Source organism: Peromyscus californicus, unplaced genomic scaffold, assembly GCF_007827085.1.
Source record: "Peromyscus californicus insignis strain IS unplaced genomic scaffold, ASM782708v3 Scaffold_2__1_contigs__length_46816999, whole genome shotgun sequence".
Classification (NCBI taxonomy): domain Eukaryota; kingdom Metazoa; phylum Chordata; class Mammalia; order Rodentia; family Cricetidae; genus Peromyscus; species Peromyscus californicus.
Window position 1 is genome coordinate 3,004,052 of NW_026294540.1, and position 26,768 is coordinate 3,030,819.

General features: G+C 50.9%; 1 protein-coding gene across 1 annotated transcript in view; it reads right to left on the reverse strand.

The window, feature by feature from the left end:
- Grk3 (G protein-coupled receptor kinase 3) overlaps window positions 1–26,768 on the reverse strand; it is a 96,970-nt gene that overhangs the window by 31,382 nt on the left and 38,820 nt on the right. Inside the window, exons 3-10 of the mRNA XM_052754992.1 lie at window positions 25,140–25,213; window positions 19,906–20,007; window positions 17,150–17,224; window positions 13,016–13,077; window positions 9,324–9,375; window positions 7,765–7,856; window positions 6,754–6,853; window positions 419–497 (exon numbers count right to left, since the gene is read on the reverse strand). Of these exons, the coding sequence (XP_052610952.1) occupies window positions 419–497; window positions 6,754–6,853; window positions 7,765–7,856; window positions 9,324–9,375; window positions 13,016–13,077; window positions 17,150–17,224; window positions 19,906–20,007; window positions 25,140–25,213 (636 nt within the window). The remainder of the gene's footprint in view (window positions 1–418; window positions 498–6,753; window positions 6,854–7,764; window positions 7,857–9,323; window positions 9,376–13,015; window positions 13,078–17,149; window positions 17,225–19,905; window positions 20,008–25,139; window positions 25,214–26,768) is intronic.

The following is a 26,768-nucleotide window of genomic DNA, read 5'->3' on the forward strand; positions in this document are numbered from 1 at the left end:
GATCAAGGCGGAACCCACACAAATGGGCCCTTGAAAGCCAGCTTCTCAACGCATGTCTATCTTTGGCCTATGTTCTTAGGAGATATTTCATTCCTAAGAGTTGAGCCCAGCAAATAAGCTAATTAAAGGCTGAAGCCAGCTGCCGTCCAGAAGGTAAAACTTCAAGGCCCGTCTTTATTTTATGAGATGTTTCGAGACCCGGCTTCCCAGGGAGAGCGTGGCAGACTGAGAGAAAAATCACAGCCAGTGTCGCAAGACCAATCTACCAAATACCAAAGGGCAAAGACGCCCTCCAACTACAAAGAGACTCCAATTATGGGAGAGATTCACGGAGCCCCAGCATGCCTGGGTGCCACCAGCTCAGAATGAACGCCACGCAGGGCTCTCCACGGCAGCCAGACACCTGGGGCCTGCTTACCGTTCATCAGGTCCAGGATGAAGCAGAGTTTGTCTGGCGTGTGGAAGGCGTAGGTCATGCAGACAATGAAGGGACAGTCCTAGAGCGGGTGAACACAAGCCTGTGAGAAGCTGCCCCAGAAAGCACGTCCCCCACCCAACACCCCACTGCGGACTCCCGCTGAGCCTTCTCCTTGGCACTGAGTGCGACATGCACTGGTCACTTCAGAAGCCATGGAGCAGCAGATCCCGTGGATGACAAAGACACGGAGACACGGGCCACCATGGGAGCAGCTGGACTTGCATTCTCTCAGCCTGATTCAACCTGGCATTGCTCTGATCACAGCCCCTTCAAAAGACCAAAGCCTGCCCCGCTGGTCTCTGCTGGCCACGGTTTGGGTCCTGGCCAGTCAACTATGTATTTGAATCTCTGCTTTGGACTCAGAAGAGCCGAACGAGAGAAGGTGGTTAGCATCCGTGTTATCAGGATGAAATTCGCCTCTGAAGGTGGAAAACAGGCTGTCGAGTGACTAACAGAAACACTCAACAGTAAACGGGGGTCCGTGCCCCTTAGATCAGCTGTGGACTCCACAGAAGCCTCACAGAACCGAATGCTGAGAGGTGGGTTAACGGGCGGGACCACAAATAGTCAAAAAGCATAGACACGCTTTGCGGAGAAATAAGCGAGGAAGTCACAGGTAGATGTGATGACGTCTTACGGGGCTTGCTGGGAACATTGGTGCTGCACAGCATGAGGACCTGCGTTCAGATGCCCCCACACGCTGAGCACACGCTGGAATGCTGGCACTGGGGAGGCAGAGATAGGGATTCCCTGGAGCTCGCCGGCTGTCTGTCTAGCCAAGTCAGTGAGCTCCAGGTTCAGGGTGAGACCCTGTCTCAAAACACAGGGTACAGAGTGACAGAGGAAGCCTGCATCTACTCTGACCTCCACAGGCACACACGTGGACAAGCATCCCCACACTCATACACACACACACACACACACACACACACACACACACGCGCGCGCGCACACACACACACACACACACAGATGCAAATATGCATATATACATATATGCATGGAAAAACACATATGCACACACACATACACTCATACATACAAATACGTATACACAAATACACAAGTGCATATCATTCATACACATATACACACAGGTGCATATACATGCATACACACAGTTATGTACACACACACACACACACACACACACACACACACACACACACACACACACAGAGAATACTGCCTATAAGGTAAATGTATTTCAGACAGCATGGTCTAAGCTCATGCCCAAACAGTACAGCCAAGGAAGAACCCTCCAATGGGCACACATGTAGATGGTCTCTTGTGTGCAATAAATGTGACATAAAGGGCCACAGGCAGGGTCAGTGTTTTCTAGCTGTGCTGAACAGCTGAGCATCTATACAACACAGCCCAGGCGTGGCCTCAGCTCACACTCTACATGAACGCCACCATTTAGACATCTTGCTGCCAAGCTGTGACCAGCTGTCTGGAGCCGTTACCCGGGTTGCGCATCACCTGCCGACCCCATGACCTGGCCACTCCACACCAGGTAGACAGTCGGGGCCCATCTGTGCCGTGGGTGCAGGAGTACCTCCCGGAACTACCTCACAGCTCTGCTTGGATTGGCCTCGCCCAGGAAAGGCCTCAGAGAAGAGTCAGGGCGAAGGCACACTACGAACCCAGGAGTTCCTGGAGCTAAACAGTCCCTCAGGCCCCCAGACCACGCCCAGTGTCTCCATCTAGCCCCTGTCTCCTGTCCTTCCATCTAGAAATGGAAGAACCGTTCTTGGCTCACGGGCTGTCTAGAAGACGGCCTCAAGCTGGATTTGGTCCCCGAGCCACGCAGCTCTTGCCAACCCCCGCCGTCCAGCTACACATCAAGCCACTGCCATGTGCAGGCAACACAGGCCACCTCAGGCTCTCAGGGAGCGAGAAGCAGAGCCGGCCACACACAGGTCAGGCTAACAGCAGAGCTAGCCACCTTGTGAAAGCTCAGGAGAGGAATGGCCTGGGCAGGGAGCTGGTGTCCCAAGCCTTGGGTGACTTCAGGACTTCTGACAAACCTATATCTCCTGATGATCACTCTTCAGATCTCTGCTGGACTCATACAAGGACTCACCAGTCCAGGTTCTTCACACGGCCTCACTGTTGTTTATGTTGCGGAATATTTGTTAACTATGCAAAGATGTGTTGTATTTGTTTAAGTTGTGGAATATTTAACTATGTAAAGATGTATTGTATTTGTTTATGTTGTGGAATATTTAACTGTGCAAAGATGTATTGCATTTGTTTAACTATGTAAAGGTGTGTTGCTGTTTTACCTTGCCTGCCTAAGGCACCTAAGTAGTCTGATAAAAAGTTGAACAGCCAATAGCAAGGGAGGAGGTATAGCTGGGACTTCTGGGCAGGGAGAGTAAGTAGGGGGAGGAATTTAGGCTGGAAAGGAGAAAGAAAAAGAGATGCCAGGGATATGCCAGCCAGACACAGAGGAAGCAGGAAAATAGAACATACAGAATGAAAGAAAGGTAAGAAGCCCTGAGGCAAAATGTAGATGAATAGAAACAGATTAAATTAGGTTAAAATAGCTAGTAGGACAAGCCTAAACTAAAGCCAAGCATTCATAATTAATAAGTCTCTGTGTCCTTATTTGGGAGCTGGTTGATGGCCCAAAGAAAATTCCAACTACATCTCACCACTAAAAGGTCTCAACAACAACTTGGCCTATCCATACAATATAGACTTTCTCAACACCGTGAATTATTAAAATCCAAAAAAAAGATGTTGAGGTTTCCACAGTACAACTTAAGACCTTGGTGTTAGGGAGACACTAGTCTGTAAGGCTCTTGCCATGCAAGAAAGAGGGTCTGAGTTTGATCTCCAGAACCCACATTAAAGAGCTTGCAATCCCAACACCACGGAGGCAGAGAGAGGTACAAACTTGGGCTCACTTCCATAAGTTCTGGAGAAAACTGGGTCAAGATGAACAAGTTTCCTCTTTGGTCCTCTGTTGAGATGGTGAATTTACTGACACCAAAGGTTATGTACCCTCAAGTACAAGAAGCACAGAGCTATCCTCCTGTGAGCCAGTGGCCTTCTGGGGCCCTGTCTTAGGGTTCCTCTTGCTGCGATGAAACACCATGACCAAAACTTAGTTGGGGAGGAAAGGGTTTATTTGATTTACATATCCACTGAGGGAATCCAAGACAGGAACAGGGCAGGAACCTAGAGGCAGGAGCTGATGCAGAGGCCATGGAGGGGTGATGCTTACTGGCTTGCTCCCCATGGCTTGCTCAGCCTGCTTTCTTGTAGAACCGATCACTAATTAAGAAAATGCCTTACAGGCTTGCCTACAGCCAGATCTTATGGAAGCATTTTCTCAATTGAGGCTCCCTCCTCTGCAGTGACTCCAGCTTGTGTCAAGTTGACAGAAAACTAGCCAGCACAGGCCCCGCATACTTCTCCAGATCTCCCCATGACCTTCTGGGGACATCATTTTATTCTGCTTCCCAGTTCCCTCTTCTTCATCAGGGGACTCCCCGAGCAATTTCCCTGTGATCTAATGGGCAGCTCAGTGGAATAGAGAAGTGGGCGGACCCAAAACTCAGTAAGGCCAGGGTCTTTCCCAGCTGTGGTAGGGAACTGTACCCAGGACACCAGAGGACCTTACAGGGGAGAGTCTGGGACACCATGGCTTGTAGTCCTTCTAACAACAGCCCTGAGAAACCTGCAAAGGGGCTGGCTGTGTCTCCCTGAGAGAGCGAGCGTCTTTAGTAACATAATGAATGAGTTTTAGACTTAGAATCAGAGGTTCTAAAAAAATTAAAAAAAAAAAAAAAAAACCCAGCAGGTCTCACTTCCTTCATTCAAAGACCAGAAAGTCAAGTCCGTTGAATAGGGAACTGCTTGCCAAAGGCCACAAAGAAATGGGTAGCCAGCCACGATGGAAGCCCCACATCCCCTGGTCCCCTGAGCATCCCCATAGCTCCCTATAAGGTGGTTTCACCCAGTGCCAGCTACAGGCTCCCCTCAACCCAGTTCCAGATGGGTGGATCTACACCGTCTTTTTTTTAACCAGCCCCAGCCATGACCATCAAGTTCTGAACATACAAGCCATTCAGGTATGAGTCCTTCAAATCCTTTAGGCAAGCCTTGTTTCTCACGGCCTCAGACCACAGCCCTGTGATGATCTCTGCCTGCCTTCATGTTCATGCCTGGGAAAACCCAAAGCGACTTCACCTGGCCTGGTCACACCTGCCACCAGAGCTTTCTCCGGTCTCTGCGGCAGGGTCAAGCGCCTAACAGCAGCAGGTGACTATGGCGACCTCAAATATGCCCTCATTGGGCATCTGACCAAACTTATGTGAGACTGTACAGACACCTGTGGCCAGCCCCTCCCCCGCCACACCTGAGAAACCCCCCAGACATTACATTACATTAGCTCAGTTGCTCCCCCAGGGTAAGTGGTGACAGTTTTCATGGCTTTAGTTCAAGCCCCATAGTGCTTATCACAGATAAGGTATGAAACAGACCAAAGGTGGTAGCGTAACGGAAATGGGGGGATGCTGGGTACTGCCTCAGAACCTGCAGCCTGCAAGTATCCTTGATCCAAGGGCCAAGCGGACACCAGGAGGAGTGTCACATGCATCCAGGATATGCAGGACCAGATGCTGACCATCCCAAGCCCCTTTACTATAGCTCTCTAGACTGATGCACTTGCGTCCGCATTAACAAAATGGCCTCAGGATTAATATCTGAACACGACTTGGGTTCTCTTCAGTTAGCTCAAGTTAGCGGCCCAATGTAACATCATTTTCAAATTTATCCTCTTCAGGTCAGACCAAAGATCACCCACACACCCTTGTCTGAAAAAAGGAAATACTAAAAAAAAAAATTTAAAAAATAAAGCAAAATGGCTTTGTACATTTCCAACATCAAAAAAAAAATACATTCTCCATGTGACTTCTTGAAAACCAATGGGGCTCTGAAACAATTCATTAAAAAATGAGGCTAAATGTCCAGAGTTGGACGGCAGGGGTGCATAACGAGGGATTATTTAGAGCCCCGTTCTCATTTTACAGTTCACCTAAACAACACGGTTATTTTGCTTCGTTCGCAAACATTCCTTCTAGAGGCTCTGAAAAGAAGTGCTTAGCATCGTTATCGGCATCAACTCAATAAAAGCTGGCTGTAAAAAACCACTCTGCTTCCAAAGGGATGATCCGCAAGTGAGCCTGGGTCCCTGCGGCCAAGACCTGGAAGGGGTGGATCCGTTCTGCGTCTCCGCAGCCCTCTCACCAGCTGAAGGGGGTTCTTTGACTAGCCGTTAAGGTCTGGTGCTTTCAAACCCTGCAGGCAGGGAGGACTGTCAGAAGGGCCCCACACATGGCTGGAGGTGACAATTAGAAATTGCCCACCTATGGCCTGGACAGTGACAGTCACCCTCCGATTATGACAGGGATACTGCACCAGGGTACAACTCCATCCTAAGCCCTTGGTCCCACGCCCCTGCCCTGCTCAGAGTGCTGGCCCATAGCCTTCTGGTGTCCACATGCCCGCATAGATTTTGACAAGGGAAGCTGTCTTGGTTGGATCTCTGGGGTTTTTGGTGGTAGTGGTGGTGGTGGTGGTGGTGGTGGTGGTGGTGGTGGTGGTGGTGGTGGTACAGTGATTGAACCCAGGGCTCATGCCTGTCCCCCAAGAGTGCTCATTCCCCAAGCCACACAGCCAGACAGGTAAGTCAGAGTGGAAGTCCCACCCTCTGCCTGGCTCATGACGGGCAGGGGGCAGCCTTTCTTCCTCTGGTTACCTTTCCATCGCATAGGCAATTTTTAAAGTCAGGTTCAAATGTTCTTCTCCTCATGAGGTCCACTATCTGGCACTACACTCTGCAAAGAAGGAAGCCAGGGGAAGGGAAAGGCAGCTCCGAGGGAGGGAGGGGCTGGGTCTGCGGAACAAGGGGCTGCGCTGGCCTCACGCTCCACCCACCACCACCCAGCACGGCCCTCTCTGTGTCCACGCCCTCACCCACCCTAGTCCAACCTGCTTCACCATCAGCTGGGACAAACAAAACCAACCACCGCCAGGCGTTGGTGGCGCACGCCTTTAATCCCAGCACTCGGGAGGCAGAGGCAGGCGGATCTCTGTGAGTTCAGGGCCAGCCTGGGCTACCAAGTGAGTTCCAGGAAAGGCGCAAAGCTACACAGAGAAACGCTGTCTCGAAAAACCAAAAAAAAAAAACCAACCACCAAGAGTTCAGACCCCGGGGGTGGGGGGTGGGGGTAGGGGTGGGGTGGGGGGCAGCCACTCACCCCAGTGCTGACGAGGGACAGCATGATCCTTTCGTTCAAGGCCAGCGTCTCTCCCTGCTTCATCTTCACCCTCTTCTTGTCTAAGCATTTCATGGCGTACCTGAGAACACGGTGAAGGGTGAGGGTGGGTGCAGTCTAGGCCGGGAACCCGCGCCAGGCTACACAAACTGCTGGGGGTATTTCTACCGCATTGAGAGAAAGCAAGACGATCGCCCCGGGGGGTGGGGGGGCCCGCAGGGAATCTCCACTCTGCCGGCACTAAGGGAAGAAAGCAATCAGGCAACACGAGAGGGATGTCTCTCCTCGCGTGGGTAGAGATGCTGCTCAGATAACGTATGGAGCAGAAACAAACAAATAAATAAATATGTAACGTGTGCTCCTGCCCCGGAGCTTCTGAGGCGGGTGGCGGGGCAGGGGAAGGTGTGGATCAGATTTAGCTCTATGAGCTCTTCACTGTAAGACCCTGACTGGATTCTCCCACCCTCGTCCATGTCCTGTGGTCTTTCACGTCTGCGGCTGATAAGCCAAGGGGGGCGGCTGACAACTTAAATTTTCCAAGAACCATCACAGATGGAGAAAGCGGGAAAACGCTTTCAGTAAAACAGCGGGAAACTGAAAGAGAATTCTAAAGTCTGTGTGACTGGCACATTTGCTTCACCCCGTTACCCCAGGCTTGTTGGGGAATGCCTTGAGGCAGAGGCAGGCGGGTCTCTAAGAGCTTGAGGCCAGCCAGGGCTACACAGTGAGACCCTATCACATGACCTAAGGGAAAAGCAGATCAGTGCTCAAGCTTAGTGTTCCCTCTGCTTGCACAGACGCTCTCATGTGTGCAATTCCAGGATGGCTCCCTGGTGTGGGAGCTCCACATGCGGCTCCTGTTGGCTTCACAGCAGCCCTAAGAAGTAGAGGGCCGGGCTTACTGTCCAAATTCAAGCATCAATTTCTTTCTGTGGGACTGAGGCCTCCATAAAGCATTCTTAACGGTCCTGGTGAGACAAGACAGAGGCTCACATTTTCCCGGTGTCTGCTTTCCTGCAGCCGTAAACTTCCCCAAACCCTCCTCGGCCGATAATCCTGTGCACGCTGAAGTCATTCATGGTCAGCTGTGGAAGCATAAGACAAAATGAAGACACAAAATCACATGACGTCATGCCGGGGCAAAGCGCAGACAGCCTGGTGTCACCTTCCCCTTCCAGGACAGATTGCTTAAGCTGAAAGATGAGCCTCACAGGATGGTGTAACGATGACCCGCCTTCTCCCCCCCACCCCCAGCCACCATGACACACAGGCCCAACATGGGGACAGGTGTGGGGCCGCAGTGTGGGAGGGGATGGTCCCTCCACTCTTGAAAACCTTGGGGGTTCTGCAAGCCGTGACCCTAACTCGTTCAGGCCAAGCGAGTGTAGCATTCCTAGACAAAATGAAAAGTGATCTCAGGCACCAGGCAGCCTAGAGTTTGGGGACAATCAGACCGTTCCAGGCACTGTCTGGGGGTAAGACAAAAGTTCGTGTCAAGAGCAGCTGTTTCAGGCCAAATGTCTTTCTAACTGGAAATGCTGAGAGGCCGGCTGTGGGAAGCAGGCCTCCTCAGAGGAGTGTAACAGAGAGCCATAGAAAGAGACTTCATTTACACATGTGCTCCCTCCATCAACAGAGCTCAGGGGCCAGGAAAGAAAGAAGTATGTGTGTGTGTGCGTGTGTGTGTGTGTGTGTGTGTGTATCTGTGTATATATGTGTGTGTCTGTATGTGTGTGTGTGTGTATATGTGTGTGTATATGTGTGTGTATATCTGTATATACATGTGTGTACATGTGCGTCTGTGTGTCTGTGTGTGTATGCCTGTGTCTGTCTGTGTGTGAGTATATGTGTGTGTATCTGTGTAGATATGTGTTTATGTGCGTGTCTATGTATATATGCATGTGTGTGTCTATGTCTGTGTCTGTGTTGTATGCCTGTGTATCTGTGTGTGTGAGAGAGCAAGAGAGAGAGAGACAGAGACAGAGAGAGACACACACAGGGAGATAGAGACAGAGACAGAGAGAGACAGACAGACAGAGAAATTTGTCCCTCATGCTGAGGCCTGAACCATTACTGGGCCAATGTCCTACCATTGAGCTAAATACCCCAACCCCTACTTCTGCCCATTTCAAAATAAGGAAAAGGTTATAAAATAATCCTGAAACTTTATTCTAGCAAAAGATTCTGCTCCTTTTATTACATCCTACAGTAAGACCGGGGAAGGAAACGTCACAACGTGGCAAGAGCCTGGGCTGCACAGACGTTATATTAAGTGGAAAGCTCGCGTTGACACTGTTATTTTGGGGGTCAATCAATTCCAGCTTAAAATAGCCCTTCTTGCGCGTATAAACTCATTCTCCCACAAACGTGAGAAAAGAAAGTTAAGGTCCCGACTGCTTCTCCGTGAACACGGGGCCTGCCTTCCAGTGCACGGAGTTGTACACGGACATCTGTGCTGAAAACCCTTGGGGAGAACGTTCCAGAACAAAGTACTTTCTCATGACATTAGGGCAGAGGAAGTTTTTATTTAAAAAAAAAAAAAAAGTACTCACATGAATATTTAATTCCACATTCTTCCACTGACAGAACCTGGTGAATTTATCACTAAAAGAGAATATAAATAATTAGTAAAGAGTTATGGAACACTTAATGGAGTTCTGGAAGAGCCTTATGGGATGGGATGGAATTGAACTCCTGTGTTGCCTCTCACACAGGAAAGTATCCTCTAACACCACACCTGCTGCCTCGCACACAAGCCCTGCACCTTCTGCTCGGGGAAGATCTTGGAAGATGGGCAGAAAGATTGTAAGAGCCGGAGGGCCAGGACATACAACAGAGAAGCTGTACCCATGAATTCTCAGCAATACAGCTGCCCCAACGAGACCAGCACAGGGACAATACCAGTTGACCTGCTAACAGGGACAGGAGACACCCCACACGGTGCCACCCCTAAAGGAAGATCAGTCTCCTCCAAGGATGAGCACCCACATCGCTTGTACAACCCCCAAGTGGTCAGCCCCATGCACACATGTACACGTGAGCAAAGCTAAGTGGACTCAGGTTATTTACTTGTGTGACTATTTGTACACATGCACATATATGTCTGTAGCAAAGAGCAACTATAGACGAGACCATGGACTTAGAAATATAAGAGGAGTTGGAGGTGGGGAGAGGGGAGAGGGACGACATATGACCTCAAAAAAATATATTAAAACAATTTTTTTTTCACCCAGCTTTCATGGATTCACTTTGCTGTTTAAATGAAAGACTCGGTGTCTCTCCTCAGCTGTCACATGCCACGTGTATAATTTGATAGTGTATCGATGCAAACTAATGCACCCAAGTTACCACTTGGAGATCAGTGTGAGTCACCACTGTGATTTTCTATGTTTCTCTTTCCAAACGAGGCCTCCGAGACCCGGCTTCTTTTGTACACGAGGGGCATTTCAATGTGGAGGAGTCTCACTTCATGGGTTTGGTAGCTATAAATTATAGATTATAAGCAGATTATAGATTATCAAATAGCTACTATGTTAGACCCTCTGCTCTAAACGACCAAAAAGACAAGGACAAGCGGGCTGGAGAGATGGCTCAGAGGTTAAGAGCACTGACTGCTCTTCCAGAAGTCCTGAGTTCAATTCCCAGCAACCACATGGTGGCTCACAACCATCTGTAATGAGATCTGGTGCCCTCTTCTAGCGTGCAGGCATACATGCAGCAGAACACTGTATACATAATAAATAAATAAATAAATCTTTAAAAAAAAAGACAAGGACAAGCAATGCTCACAAACAATTCTAAGAGTACCACACAGAGCCCGTGTTTGCCCCATGCCCAATCCACACGGCTCATTGATCCCTTTCAATGGCCCTATGAACCGGGACATCCTGACCCCACTCTACGGCAGCCAATACCAAGGCCAGCAAATGGTACTGGGCAAAGGTCATACGTGGGTGAACAGGTGGACACAGACCAACAGGCTCCTGACTTCTCAAAGGCCCATGGGGTGCAGCAGAGAGCCCCTCACACTGATACTCCAGATGCCTTCCCCACTACCTGCCAAGCAGGAGAGAAATGTCTACCCTCCGTCTTCTTAATGCAGGCGATATCATGTCTGCTTGTTCATTCGTGAGCAGGATTTCATGTGATATTGTTATAAAAGGTTCAGAAGAAATGCAGGGTGTGGGCTTGGGCAGTGTAGTGTGGAGGGAGAATGTCTATTGAACAGGAATGGGGCCCTGGATTCAATCCCTAGAGCCAGAAAAAGGAGAGAGGGGGAAGAAAGAAAAGAATCAGAGAGAGAAGGGAACGGAGGGGTGATGAGGACCTGAGGGCTGCATCTCACCCAGCCCCCGAGTGATTCCTCCTCAGGCACAGAACTCAAGGCTCTTTGAATAAAGCAGGGAAGAGGAAGGGAAGACGGGGTTCTTGTGATGTCACAGGTACCAGCATCCTCAGGGAAAGCTTAAGATGCCAACTGCCACAGCCCCCAGGGATCATCACTACACTGGCCCTGAATAAAAGGCTTCTGATGCCAACCACCCAAATCCCTGTGGTCTTCGCAAATACACAGCATCTTTCCTCATGAACCTAAAATGGCCTTCAGAGTCTCTCTCGCTGACCCTCCTAACGTCTCTCCGAGGCTAAGTTTAGAATTACGTTTCAGATGTGCATTGGTTCATGCAGAAGCATCAGCCTTTCCGAACCACTCTTCCGTCTCAGAGTCTGGGTTTGACAGGATCGGACACATTTACGATCAGCCTTAGAGTGCTGGCCGGCTCAGGAAGAGGAATAATAAACCAGTACCCTTTGTCTGCGAAGCATTTACTTGCTGTGACAAGTTCCTCTTCAGGAGGCACAGATGTCCCCCGGGTGGGTAGCAGAGTGTCTGCCGCAGGGTTACATGGGCACAGTTCCTCATTAACACCTGGGGCAGGGTGCAAATCTCTAGGGACGGGGAGCCTTCGGCAGCCAGAGCCGAAGGACCTCAGGAGGCTGGAGGGTAAAGAGGGTGAAACCTGGATGTGGGAGGGGCTTGGGCGACTCCAGTGCCTGCTCTTCTGCTCAGTACAAGAGGTTCATTGAGTCAGCTGGGCTCCCACCCTCTCCCCCCCCCACCCCCCCACCCCCACCCCCCCCACCCCCGGCTTCAGTGTTCCCTGGAAGCAACAGCAGAGAGCCACAGCCACACTGCTGAGGTTTCCCCCTCTTCCAGACAGATGGCAGAGCTCACAGGAAATCCCATCTAGCCTCTTAACGCACCCACCCACCCACCTGCCTGCCCATCGCTGGGGATGCTCAACGCCCGTGCTTTCCAAACCCAAACTCCACACTCCCAATGAGGCGATGATTTTCCCTGGCATTCCAACGATGAGGGATCACTAACTCTTGGGGTAAAGAAGAGAACGGGCCCAAGGCCTGGAGCAAGGGGAACCCCCATCACACAAGAGCAAGATGGACTCAGAGGTGGGAGCCAGATTGAGAAATCAAGGCTGAAGCTCAGCTCTGAGCCTGGGCTCCTGTCTGGCTTCACTGAGCCCCTTTCTAGAGGTTTCTGCTAGTCCCAGGACCAGAGGCCTGTGAACATATAAATGAATGTCAGTTCCCCCAAGATACTGAGCACACTCCAGGATAAATGAACTCTTGATTCTAGCAGATTCACGGTAAACACACACAGGGGACTGCCTCTCGGGGGCTCGGAGCCCAGAGAAGTGACTGGGAAGTACAGACAGCTCAAGGGGCACTGACCAGCTTCAGGGTATCAGATTGCACACCACTCTGCAGCATGGAAACCCAGGGGGACGAATTCATTAAGCGTGCAAAGGATGCCTGTGAGCACACAGTCTATCCCTTCCCAGGCTTGTGCCGCCGCTTTGGGAGACACGCCTCAAGGTCCCAAGATGTGACATCAGCTGAAACGCGGCCACCACACCGCGTCAACAGAGGCCTCCCTATGATCTCTGTAAAATGGAAGCTCCCCAGACTGTCTCCATTTTAGACCCTGTTGCAGGAGAAAGCAGGGGGTCCAGGGCGCGGCAAGCCACACACCCCAGAGCTGTCACAGAAGTGACAAAGAAGTGTCAAAGTGTCAAGGAAGCAGTATGCCGGAAGGCTGGCTGTTGGTCACGGCCACTAAGGGCCTGTGGGAGGATAAACTGATGCATGTTGGAAGGGCAGCACACCCTGGGGGGAATGCCAGGCATCCACACACGTGGGGCTTCTGGGCACACAGCAGGCTGCATACCTTTCCATAAACTTCTGGAAAATATCCCCTCGGAGGCTCTCACAGATTTCTTCAATGTATGGCTGGAAAGGATGGAGAAGAAACAACACTATGTCAGTAGGAATGAACCAAAGGAAGCCCACGTGCCAGTGGACTCTGGCCCGAGGTCAGCGACTCGGATTCCCACGGGGACGTTGGCTGCCGCTGTGTTTGCCGATGTGGCTGTCCCCCTCATGAGGAACAGGCTCATCACAGGGTTAGTATCTCAGCCAGCCGTAGTGGGTTGCTGTTCTATGACCTTGAAGCACCGACCCCAGAGATGCAGCAGGTAACTGCTCCACCTGCCTATGACCTTGAAGTCCATGTCCCCGGGGCGTGGCCTCTCCGGCACCCTTAAGACCTGAGGTGCACATAGGCAGCTCTCTTCCCTCACTCATGGTTTTTGGAGACGGGACTGAGTCAGGCGGCTGGAACAGCGTTTCCAGAACCTGCGACGATTCTGTTATGTACGGTGAGTCTTCCCCCTAATAAATTCCTTTACCTGTTAAACAGACTCTGTGGGTTTCTCATGACAGTCAGCTCCCGCTACATTCCACATAGTCAGGGACATGGACAGCTCTTCACGAGCTAGGGACACTTCTTCAGTGATCCGAGTTGGCTTCGTGAGCCACGTAGAGGGTCCCAGCCCTTAGCTATGTGGGCCTCTGCCGTCATCTTGAAATTCTAATTTCTGAAAAGGGGGATCGCCTGTTTTCACTTGACACGGGGGCCCTGTGAGTGAGTTTCCCAGCATGCTTTGTGACCTGCTACGAGCCTTTCCCATGTGGGTTGAGTTTTAAAGACTGGAAGCTGACAGACCTACAGACCACTGTCGTAATCGGCTGTGTTATTAATTAATGTTATACCTTTTTTTTAGACTCGGAGCTAAAGGTACTCAGGAGAAGAGAAAGGAGGCTGCGGGGTGGAGCCGGTGCAGTCGGGGCTTCTAGGGAGTTCCCTGGGGAGGCGCCGAGGGCTGCAGGTTCCTCACCCGGGGCACCAACTACTTTCTACCTTGGCTGTGCTTCCTCGTTCTGAACAAACAGCCCCATTTTCTGCTCCACACACTTGAGCTGAGAACAAAACGCTGGCGGACAGCCATGCTTCAGAGCTCACCAGAGTCCACGAGATCTTTTGGGGAAAAATATCTTGATAACGCTTGACGAGTTGGACGATGGAAAATTTTAACCTTTTCTGTCTCTTCACTAAAAGTTTGCCAAAATATGTAGAGAAAAATATGTAGAGAAGGGGGTCTGCAGAAGCGGACGGTGTCGGGGCAGCAGGGAGCTCGGGCAGGGACTCCAGAGCGAGGTCCCCATGTCCATCAAATAGACTTTCTCCACGGGGAGAAATGAGGTGGGCTCATCCACGGTTTACTTTTCCGTTTTATCGAACACCCCGTTCTTCCTATTAATCGGGCAGCAGCCAAACCTCTCTAGGACAACTCTACCACCATCTGGCCGCATTTTAACAAACCAAACCTGTGCTGATAGCTGCTGATTGCCAGCCCGCCAGGATCCAGAATCACCATGGAGACAGATCTCTCGGCACGTCTGTGAAGGGAGAGCCACCTTGCATCCCATGAGCGGGCATCTTCCTGACTGCGGACTCACGCCACCACCCCTTCCCCACCATGAGAGCTGCGTCCCCGAGGGCTGTGAGCCCCAACAAACCCTTCTATCCTGAGGCGGCTTTCTTCAGGCGTTTTACAGAACCCCCCCCACACCCAGGCACACGGGTGAGGGGAGACAAAGCCCAGTGGTCAGTGAGGGTGGGGGTGGGGGGTGGGGTGAGGGCACACATCCCCTCTAGGGTCCTCAGTTAACCTCAGTCTATAAGAGAGGACCGTTGCATCTAATAAATGACAACCAAATAAATGAAATTTAAGAATGTCGCCGGCAGAGCACAGGGCCTAGCACCTTTTAGTCACTGGCCAGCCAGGCCCCTCTCCATCATCTCCAGCCAGGCCCCTCTCCATCTCCAGCCAGGCCCCTCTCCATCTCCAGGCAGGAGGTGGACAGGGCACTGAGGTGCTCAGAAGGGATTAATACAGTTCTCCTGGGACTTTGGTCAGTTCTCATGAGAGGATAGTTATGAAAGAACAAGTCTTGTGCCACATCCCCCATCTCTCTGGCCTCAAGCCACCCACCATGAGAAGAGGTAGTCTAGAGGGTAGCTGGACTCCGGGGGGTGGGGGGGGGTGGGCTCTACTCCTGATCTTGGACACAGTATCCCAACTGGCTAAACGTTAAGTAAAACTCTTTACTGCAAGCAGTCACTTGGTTCTTGAAGATAAATCTTACTTAATGCTGTATTTCATCTCCCTTGTGGGAACCTCAAGAGACACATGACAAGCAATATACCATACAGTCCAGCAATGTCAGACGTGACTCGCTATGGGCTATCTACATGCCATGCAGTTGATGGCACAGTTCAGCAATGTCACACGTGACTCGCTATGGGCTGTCTGTGAAAATCAGCTGAAAGCCAAAGTTCTCACACTACAAATACCATGGAGATGTCAATGCAGACATTAGCACCACACTGACTGTAAGATATCTAAGCACAGCTTTCATTTGAGGGATGTTGAGAAGGGCAGGCCCCTTGGAAAGCATCCTGTGTGTACCTACTCCACCAAACCTCCAAGGGTCCCTTTCACTGACGAGCAAAATGGGTTCAGAAGCTGCAGCCGTCCGGAGCTGGAGCATGGGCTCCTCCTGTAATTGGCCCGGCAGGGATGATGACCATCTAAAAAGACACTTGTGTCCCCTCCTGTCAGCCACCAGACGATGAAACAAGGTGCCGGAGAACTAGAATTCCCCCAGGAATCTCTGCTCAAGGGAGGGAGAGGCTGAAACATGGTGCCAGCCAGAGGAGGGAATGTTATGTGGTTCTGTGAACTCATTGGAACACCTTGCAGGAGACACTACAGCCTGGACAAAGTTAATAGACAGGACAATGCCAGAGTGTGACCAGGTCTGCTCAGCTATGCATACAGCCCTCTACCTAAAACTCATCCTCATGTTGGGACCCAGATGATGGACTTAGGGGGAAGGGTGGATCTCTTGGTCCTTCTCCCCATTGACCCTGCTTCAGAACTTCCCTTCCTCTGTGTCTCACTATTAACTGGGCTCAGCTATATTTCTTATTAATGACCAGTAGCCAAGCCTAGTTTGTCGGTGTTGTCAGGGACATGGGCTCTGACCCTTCACTCTGGGAACATTCCAGGCTGTGCAGACAGGTCCACCTCACTTCAAGGGGGTAAGCCATGCCCGATATGCCATTAGACAGGTGCTCTGAATCTGAGAATTATTGACTTTGTTTTGCAGAAGTTTGTAACGTTCTAAGACACCGAGTTCCAAACCAGTGGGTATAGTCACATGCACCTGTAATGGCCCTGGGGAGGTAGAGGGTCCAGGGGCTAGCCTGGGCTTTGCCAGTGTATCTCACTGTAAAGAACCTGGTAATGCAATAAAGGAGGAATTCATTCACTTCACTTTTGAAAACTAATGATTAATGAGGTTCCTTCAGTTCTCCATCACTCACACAAACATGAACACACACTACCTGAGACTCCGACTGCCCTCACAACCACCGCCACCTCTACAGAAAACCCATGCTGGAAAAGGCTCTTGGGAGAGATGTTGTTCGGCCCGGACGGCAGCAAACACATACAGGCCTGTCAGTGGAGAAGCCAGCTTTCCAAGTCTCATGTTAAATCTTTATAGTGTTCAGGGTAGAAGCCGTCGAGTGACATGGGACCCCGAGGGTTCTCGGAGCATGGCTTCTAACTCTCGAAACATAAATCTCACTTAATCCGGTGGATAATCACCAGAAGCCATATCACCCTGTTCTTCATAGACACCAAACGCCAAACAGGAGGAAGACTCGGTCCTGTCTTAGCTCAATGGATTCCCAGAACATACAGTTACAGGAAGGCTGCATCAGCCCCTTCCCGGGAACATCTGCGAAGCCTGTCGGCAAGGCAGCAGGATGCGGCAAGAGAACCCAGGCGCTCTGAGCAGACCGCCACGGCATCACTTCTGCTAGCCTAGGAGACGTTATCAGGTCTGCGTGGGAGGTGGGCCAGAGACGTTTGTTTTGAAACCATCTTACCTGAAAAAGGGTAGCGGTCACCTGTTTCTTGGAGAGATGGCTCTGGACATGTTCCACAGCTTGCTTGGAGAAAGTCTTTAAAAAAAAAAAGGAAAGGAAGGAAGGAAGAAAGAAAGACAGCATGTTTTTAATAAGGAGGTGGCTTATCTAAAGATCACACATTTCAACAGATGGCTTGACACAGCAATCCTGTAAGAGTAACCTGTGGGCTCTCTGCAGGCAGTCCAAGCACATACTGTCTTCTGGGTATCCAGAATCCTTCTTTAGGTGCCCAGAATAGAACCCTCAGTAGGTCAAGGTTCCCATGGCAACAGAGTGTAAGGAATCCCACCACTGCCTGACTACGTAACCTCTTCCTTCCTCGACGACAGTTCTGTAGAGGTAAGCTGTCAGCTGTGTCGGAGGAAACGGATGCAGGAGCATGCATGTAGGAATTCAGTACAAGCATTACAAAGCCAGGCCACAGTGGCAGCTGGCTCTGGGTCCAGGAGGTCTCACTGCTGCCCCAGCAGAGGGCAGCTGGGGCAGACAGAGTGGAACTTCCATGCGGGTTACAAAGTCGATCTTCCAGAAACCTTTCAACGGTAGTCTGCTTTATTCAGATTGTTTATCACTGATTAATGGGATGCCTACATTTCTTACAGTTCATAGAATCGTGAAAGTATGCTACCCATCTGAGACTGCCCTCACTACCATGGCCACCTCGACAGAAAACCTACACTGGACAAGGCTTTCGGGGAGAAGCCTTTCACCCTAAGCAGCCGCAAGCACACACACACAGGCCTGTCATCGGAGAGGCCAGCTTTCTGAGTCTGGTCATTTATATCTCTGTAGTGTTCAGGATAGAGGCAGTCAAGCGGCATGCCACTCATGGCGTGTGGACGGTTCTCAGAGCCTCATTCTAACTCTTGAACATAAATCTCACTTAATCTGGAGGATAATCACCACAAGTCATTTGAATAACACCCACTCTTCCAAAGCTCTCCCCACCCCAATAGCTCAGCTGAGGAAAACCCAGATCACACAGCTTCCATGGAGCACATGCATCCTCTAGGGCTCAGCCAAGGCACCAGGGCACGAAGCGGTGAGCATCTGCCCAGCTCCAATTCCCTCTGCACAGCTCAGTGAAGCAATAGAAGCACTGAGAGGGGCCAGCTTGTGCACAGCCACTCACGTCACTGAGAACTGTAACCATACCCTACGTGCTAAGGCATGACGGGACCATCCACTCAACCTTCCGGCCGCAGTACAATGTTGTTGTGCCTTTGTGTTGCCTCTGGCCACACGAAGCTCCAGGACACTTGAGACAGGACTGACAGGGAGCCCGGAAGCGACCTCATGTAACTTTAATTGCTTTAAATAAACTCAAATAGCCTATGTGGCTAGTGACCATGGCCCTGGATGGAGTAGGTGAAGACTGTGTGTCCTTTATAAAATGTCCCTCATTGGGACAGAGGCATCCACATGGAAATTTCTACATTGATGCCTGGTCCACTTCTAATGAAGTGAGTTCCTAAGAATCTAGTTTATCCCAATTAGATTGTTTATTTGACTTCTAAGGAAGACAATAATTTCAACCATTACTTAACTATTCATGAATAAAATTGACTTAACTATTTATGAATAAAATTAGCATAATAATTATAGTCCTTATTAATCCCAAGACATCACTGAAGATTTATATTAATTAAATTCTGGTTCACCTAATTGTTAAGGTACAGCTAAATTAAAACTAATAAAGCAAGACTAGGCAAATGGCTCAGTGGTATTTGCCTATCAAGCATAAGGCCCTTGGTTCAATTCTAGATTCCCAAACAATACAGCAACACTAATCACCACATCATCATCACATCACATCACATCACACCATCACCATCATCATCATCATCACCATCATCATAATATCATCATTATCATCATCACCATCATCGTCGTCATCATCACCATCATCATCATCATCACCATCATCATCATCATCATCACATCATCACCATCACCATCATCATCATCATCATCATCATCGCATCATCACCATCATCATCATCATCACATTATCATCATCACCATCGTCGTCATCATCATCATCATCATCACCATCATCACCACCACCATCATCATCATCACATCATCATCACCATCATCATCATCATCATCATCATCATCATCACCATCATCACCACCACCATCATCATCATCACATCATTACCACCACCACCACCACCATCATCATCATCATCGCATCATCACCATCATCATCATCATCACATTATCATCATCATCATCACCATCATCATCAGTATCACCATCATCCAACATCATCCTTGACTAGGTGTAGCAGTGTGTGCTTGTAGTCTTAGCACTTAGGACGCTGAGGTAAAAGGATCAGGAGCTGAAGTTCAGCCTGGGCTACGCAGAGAGACCCTGTCAAATAATAATGAGGCCAAGCATGAGAATAAATCCTCACTTCCTTCGTCAAGTCTAGAACAGAGAGTTTTCTTCAATGATCCAAACGAGCCCTCTCACAGCATCAGCTTCTGGAGGAGCCAGCACCGGCTTCAGGAAATAGAGCAAGCGTATGTGCAGCAGGAGACACCGAGTCAGAAACCAACAGTTATGGGAGAAAAGAAGACCTGGACCCCATCCCAGGAGTGCAGCCATACAGCCGTGCTCCCTTCTGGAAACGCGGGCAGTGTGACCCCCCCCACACACACACACACACACACGGCGCTGTCTGGGGAGTGGGGTGGGACACTCACGTGTGTGCAGGACAGGAGCTCCCTCATGATGTAGGCGTCGTACATCTGCCGGCTCCGGCGCAGTCGTTCCTCTTCGTTGTCCAGTTTCTCGTATTCTTTTATCTAGATTTCCGGAGGTTGTCAACATTAGCTTTCAGCTTCCTAGAAACCAGCTTTATTTAGAACCATGACTGACCCGGCCAGCAACCCTTCCCCACGAGAGATAAGACAGATGACCGAGGCAGTGATTCCCCTGAAATGATGACCTAGCACGAGAGGATAATGAGGCCACCAAATCAGGCCCAGCTAGAAACACAAATGGACCCTGAGCATTTTAATATGGAAATAAAGACTACCGTGGCCACAGTTATCCCACAGCACAGAAGCCAGGGGCCATGTGCCCGGCCAGTTCTCTCCAAAGCACAGATCTTCCAGCCTGGCTGTGCTTCAGCTCTGAGATAGAGCTTGTTCATACTCTACCAATACATACTCATTCCCTGGAAGTTTCTATGATTTGTCTCCTGCAGCTACACAGGCACTCCTGGCGTTGTGAACACATGGGGCACAGCACTGTGTCTGTGCTCCGAATCTGATTAGCCCTATGTGAACACCAGACAGAGTATGGGGCCAGCACCGAAACTCACATCTCGCTTGCTTTCAGAAGGCTCACTAATTAAAAAGCAGGCCATCAGCCGTGGCTCCGCTGGCCACAGGGATTCTTGATTTAGTAACGCTACCTCTGATTCTGGCGGGAGGGCTGACCAGGCACTTAAGAGAGTGGGATCATGTAGAGGTGTCTCCGTGCTGAGGAGAAGCACCACCAGGGGTGACAGCATGCCCCTATCATGCATGCAGTCACTCTCTGCTTGGGCGCACACACACACACACACGGCTGAGCATGTCACTGCCCAGGCCACGGCCGTGTCCCATCTCCTCCTCTCTGGCATCGGAGTTCTGCATCTCCGGGGCCTTGCCTCCATTCCTCTCCCTCTCCCACTGGCTTCAGAACACTGGGCGCTCTGGAAGGCTTTTGTCACGAGCCACGCACACCTTAGGGAAAGCTATCAGACCCACAGAGAGCAGCAACAACAACCGCACTTGCGACCTTTCCTGCTCAGTGTCTACGCCGCATCTCCATTTGGGTTCATCTGAAGGAGCCCTGTCTCCACTTACGACGGATCACCGCCGCCATGTCCCACCCTGGTGACCGTGAGGGTCATCACTGACTCCACCCTTTGCCTCCATGCCGCACCCTCATGTCTTCTAGTCCATCAGCCCCTCACACTGGTGCTTCATTCAAAATCCATCACAAACCCCGTCAGGTAGCTGAGAGCGGAATGGTCCCCCTGAGAGCACGACTGTCAATTCGAGGAAGCACTGGAGAGCGGCCTGACAGACACGGATAATGGAGAAGAGACCGCAAACAGAAGCTAAGAGAGAAGGGCATCCTGGAGATGGAGAGCCGCAAAGGCGGGCTCTGAACTCCACACAGATATTCTCTCAAACTTGCTGGGTATGTGATGACATGCGGGCATCTGGGCACAGCCAACCTCCGTGGCCCACAAAGGCTGAGGAGCTGACCACGACTCAGTGGTGGCACATCGCACAGGGGTGTGGGAGAGCCAGGTTCGGCGTCTGCTGGCGCTGAACAACCCGCACCCTTTCGGGAGTTTGGGGCATCTTTGATTGTCAGCCACACCGCTCTGTATGTGCTTCTGTTGTTCACCTGTGGAGGAGACGGACCCACACAGGAAGCAGCAGGTCAGCCGCGAGATCCAGCAAGATCAGGGCTGGAATGCTCGGGGCGAGGACCACACATCCGTGATCACAGTTAGATGTAACAGAACAGCTGTGTGATGCAGGGGGAGATGGGAGGCAGCAGAGGGGAACAGCTGTGCTTCTTTGTCTTAGCATCCACTTGCTACGGCCTAGAATCACCTAGGAAGACAGGAATGCTGGGATTTTCGACCGCAGGTGGCCTCTGGGCAAATCTATGGACCATTGTCTCGATTGTTAATTGACTTGAGAAGGCCCAGTCCATCGTGGGTGGCACTGTTCCCTGGGTAGGGAAGGAGGGTCCTGAACTGTCTGAGAGGAGAAAGTTAGCCCAGAGCAAGCCAGCAAGGAACAGCCCGAGGGGCTTTCTACTCTTAACTGTGCTGTGACCTGCTTCAAGCTCCTGCCTTGACTTCGGTGACAAATGGTGACCCAGGATTTGAAGCAGAATAATGCCTTCCTTCCCTAACTTTCTCATCCGGGTATTTTATCACAGCAACAGAAATGAAGACAGAATGGCAACTATTAAAAAAATAATCAACTGGAATTTCCAGAAGTGCAATTCTGGAAGCTGAACAAAAACGTTCAGCGGATGGATGGGAGAGCAGGCTGTTGAAGCTAAGAAAAGGGGCGTGTGGATTTGAAGACAGACCAAAGACATTATCCAATTTCTAGAAGAGAAAGAAAAACTGAGCAGTGTGTTGAGGCCAACAGTATCCATCAATCATGAAACTATGACCAGAGTCCAGGAAGAGAGGAGAGGGTGTACTCTAAGAAATAATCATCCCAATCGCTTCAGATTGGGTTAGAGATGTAAATGTATAGGCTGAAGAATTTCAGCAAACTCTGCAAAATGAATATGATATCTAAAAATCACTCCCTGGAGAGTAGACGAGGATGAACAGCAGGAGTCTTGTACATACGGAGAAATGTTGTATAGGCAAGCCTGAAAGGGACCTCCCCAGGACCACAAGGAGACGGTGTGGCTGTGGCCACGGCACAGGGTGAAAGAAGCCAGTTTAGGACAAAAGAGGGCTTGGATGAGGACGGGGCACCTCATACAGTGACATTATGTGTGAGCCTGACCACAGAGCTACAACATACAGGGAAAGTGACAACAGAAATCAAAAAGACCTTCCACAAGGGGAGTGGGAGATTTTAACAACTCTCTCATGCCAGGTGACAAAGACCTGAGATAAACTGAGTCAGGATGAAGAGCATCCAACACATGGCAGAGGCCCCAGATCAGCACACCCAACATGCCTGCTGTACGCTTTTCCACACTAGAATCTGTCACTGCGGCGTCTGTGGTTTCACTCGCCTGCCCTGCCCTGTCCATCCCCCCACTTCCACGCTGCCCTTCTCCATGTCAGTTCCTCACATGCCAAGCTCCCCCCACCATGGTAGCCACCGTGTGGCCTCCTGTTCTCTCCTGACTCCACCTCCACGAGGCTGGTCTTCTTGCCATCCACGATCTTGTTTAAATGCCACCTTGCTGAGATGACCTTGAGACCATCCATGTCCAGTGGCCGCCAACCACAATGCACCACACTGAGTCTGGCTGAGCCACCCGAGGAGTTCTTCTGCCTGGGGACACTTGGTCAGTCGGCTGTTGGCTTTCTCTCCCAGAGCGTAAGCTCAGAGACAGCCAGGACTCTGTCCGTTGGTCACGGCACAAGGCCAGAGACACGAGGCTGGTGCTCAGTGAATATGGTTGAATAAGTGGGGGCGAAACAATCTTAGGAACTGACCCTCCGCTGTTATGTTCTCTCCTCTAAGATGGTCTGTGTCATGACAGGTGTCCTGAGAATCGGGCAGGAATGACCACCCAGCTCGCTGGACCTCAGTCTTAAGTCCCCATGAGGTCAGTCCCTTGAGTGCAGGGAGCTTGGCGTCTTACACACTGGAGACGGCCACGTGATTTGTCTCACATCTCACAGCACCTGGAGGGCATGGCTGCAGGCAGACTTTCGTGTGTGAGTCCAGGAAGGGGCAGGATGGAGTTGGGACCCTACCTCCTCTGCCTTCTGAGTGTGGGATCACAGCCCTGTGCCAACAACCCCCCACCCACCCACTTCCACCCCACCCTGGCTTCTACCGCAGTTATTTAAAGTATTTGCCAATTACTCCACTATTTGATTTGTGGATTTGATGATCCGTGCATTCATCCACCCTGCCTTTGTGTCCTGTGACCTTGCTTCCAGGCTCCTTCCGTGCTGTTTACCCAACAATGAAAGTCTTCTCATTTGTTTTCCTGCATCCATCAAGGACAGGCTCTCCCTGTGCCCTGCTGGGCAGGTAGAGGGGGCTGGGTACCTCACGGCACAGTGAGCCACGTCTAGGGCACCTGGGTTTGATCCCTTCCTGAGTGTGGCCTTCCGTGGAGCTCAGGGATGGTCTTTATTCTAGAGAACAAGGAGCGCTCAGCCTGGTGACATTCTACCCTCCTTGGCTTCGGTGTTTGGCATACGTCTTGAGGGACGGGGTCCTTCCCAGCTCACGTGGTTTTAGTTGAAACCCTGAAACCTCTCCTTTCTTTCTGTCCCTGAAGCATCTCTCTGGCCAGTGGGGAGCTCCCCAGCTGAATTCCCAGTTCCCCAGTTCCCCCCAAAAGGAGTGGCTGTACCTTAGCGGTTGGACAGATCACTCCCACCAGGGTGTCCCTCGCCTTCTCGCTTGGCTCCCAGGAGGTCTGCATTCTCTAACCCCCGTAAGGCTAAGTTGGAGTTCAATGGACCTTCCAGAAACTTCTGCACTAACTCTTTCGGCCCCTGCAATCTCAAGCGTCACCCAATGTCTTGGGGAAAGCAGACGTCTGCCTGGGAGCCCCAGCCCCACAAAGTCCCCGCTCTAGCCCTCCAAGATGGCCGGGAAACCTCAGGCGGCAGGCTCCCTTTCAAAGCCAGCAGCACCCAGCCTCAGCTCTCATGGACACAACCAACATCTATAGATGGCCCAAAAAGCCAGGTGCTGCCTGTGACCTCCGAAGGACTCTGGAGCCTGTAGTCAGCTACACTCTTTCTCACTCATACTCCAAAACCTCTGGAGCAGCAGTTCTCAACCTTCCTGACGCTGCGACCCTTAATGCAGTTCCTCATGTCGTGGTGACCCCCACCACCACCACCATAAAATTATTGTTGTTGCTACTTCTTCACTGTAAATGTGCTCCTGTTAGGAGCTGTAATGTAAATATCCGATAGGCAGGATATCTGGTATGTGACCCCTGTGAAAGGGTCGCTGGACCGCCCCCCTCCCAAAGCGTCACAACCCACAGGTTGAGAACCTCTGCTCTAGAGCCTGAGCCATATGTACATCAGCTCTGGCTTGTGGGCAGGGTCAGCGCTGCTAACACATCTGCCGCCACGAAGTTATTTCGATGAACATCTGAATTCCGTGAGGTGTTTACGATCTTTGGGTTTTTCCCAATGCCTGGCTGAACACACTTTGGAAGAGAATTGCACGAGAGGGCTGAGCCTTACCTCTTCATAAAACTTCACCTGAGGCACGGCTTCATCGATCTCGTTCAAACAGAAGTCTTTAAATAGCAGGAAGCCTGAAGGGAGAGACGGGGAAACATCAGCGGGGGAAACGAGGAAATTCTATCCCGGGGGCTTCTTCCAAATAATGTGTTCATAACTCAGCATCTCCGCCCCCCACACACACACACACACTTCGGGGAAAAAAAAAAGGGCGGGGGAATTCAAGAAACCAAGGACACCTTGGAGGGATGGACCCCCCGATGACTGTACCATACCCATGTCTGGCTTGGCATTTTTTCTCTGCTTATGGCCCCTCTCCCATTGTTTAAATGCACATTGTCACCTCCACCTGAGGTCACACACAGGTCACTAGAGCGAGTTCACAGTCCAAGAGGACAGAGATACGGAGCACAGAGGGTTTGTGTGACCACCATGGGGTACCTGTGGAAACAGGGCCAGATGCCCGGGGCTAGTGGAGCTTATATGGCCCTTCGAGGCCCTTCCCTCAGCCCTCACTCACTGCCTCACATCCTAGCGAATCCGTGGGCCACAGCCAGCCACCCATTCCCAAGGAATTCCTTGCTCAGGACGCCAGGACCGCCTTGAAGCAAGCCGTGCCTCATGCCTGGAACACCCCAACTTCCCGCCCGCCCCCCGCACCAACATTTCCAAGACTCTCTACTCCCTCCAAAGTCTCCCCAAGAGTCACCCTTGCTCCGAGGTCTGCCCTGGGTGAGACACAACACTACAGTCCATGGGGGGGGGGGGTCTCGGTCTGTGCACGATTGCTCAAAGGTAAGCGTGTGCACAGGTGCAGGCTAGATGTCACCATCAGGTGTCTCCTGGTGTGTGGTGGTATTATGTTCCCCAAAATATTGTGTACCCTAATAAATTTACCTGGGGTCAGAGAACAGAACAGCCACTAGATACAGAGGCTAGAAAATGGTGGCACTCACGCCTTTAATCCTAGCACTCCAGAGGCAGAAATCCATGTGTTCAAGGATACAGCCAAGCACGGTCACTCACGCCTTTAATCCCAGAATGCGAGCCTTTAATCCCAGGGAGTGGTGGTAGAAAGCAGAAAAGTATATAAGGCGTGAGGACCAGAAACTAGAAGCTTTTGGCCTGGTTAAACATTTGGCTGGTTAAGCATTCACGAGAAGCAGTTCAGCTGAGATCCACTCTGGATGAGGACTGAGAGGCTTCCAGTCTGAGGAAACAGGATCAGCTGAGGAACTGGCAAGGTGAGGTTGGCTGTGGCCTGTTCTGTCTCTCTGACCTTCCAGCATTCACCCCAATAATTGGCCTCAGGTTTGATTTTATTAATAAAATCAGATTCCTCAAGCTCCCATGGCAAGCTTATCTCACGAAACTGCCCTGAGCACCCCCTGGCCCAGGAGAGCGCACCTCCTCCCACAGCTTCTTCCCCCACAGGCTTCCATGGAGACACCCACCACTCTAGTTAGTTTTCTGAGTCTGAAGCCTCCCATCCTTCACAACCATGACACCTAGCAGAAGCCTCACGGTCAAGCCTGAACAAGCCAAGCACGCTGAGGGTAGAGATGGAAGAATTAAAAAAACTCCAGAAGGTTGGGGGCCAAGAAGATGGCTCAGCCACCAAAGGTGTCT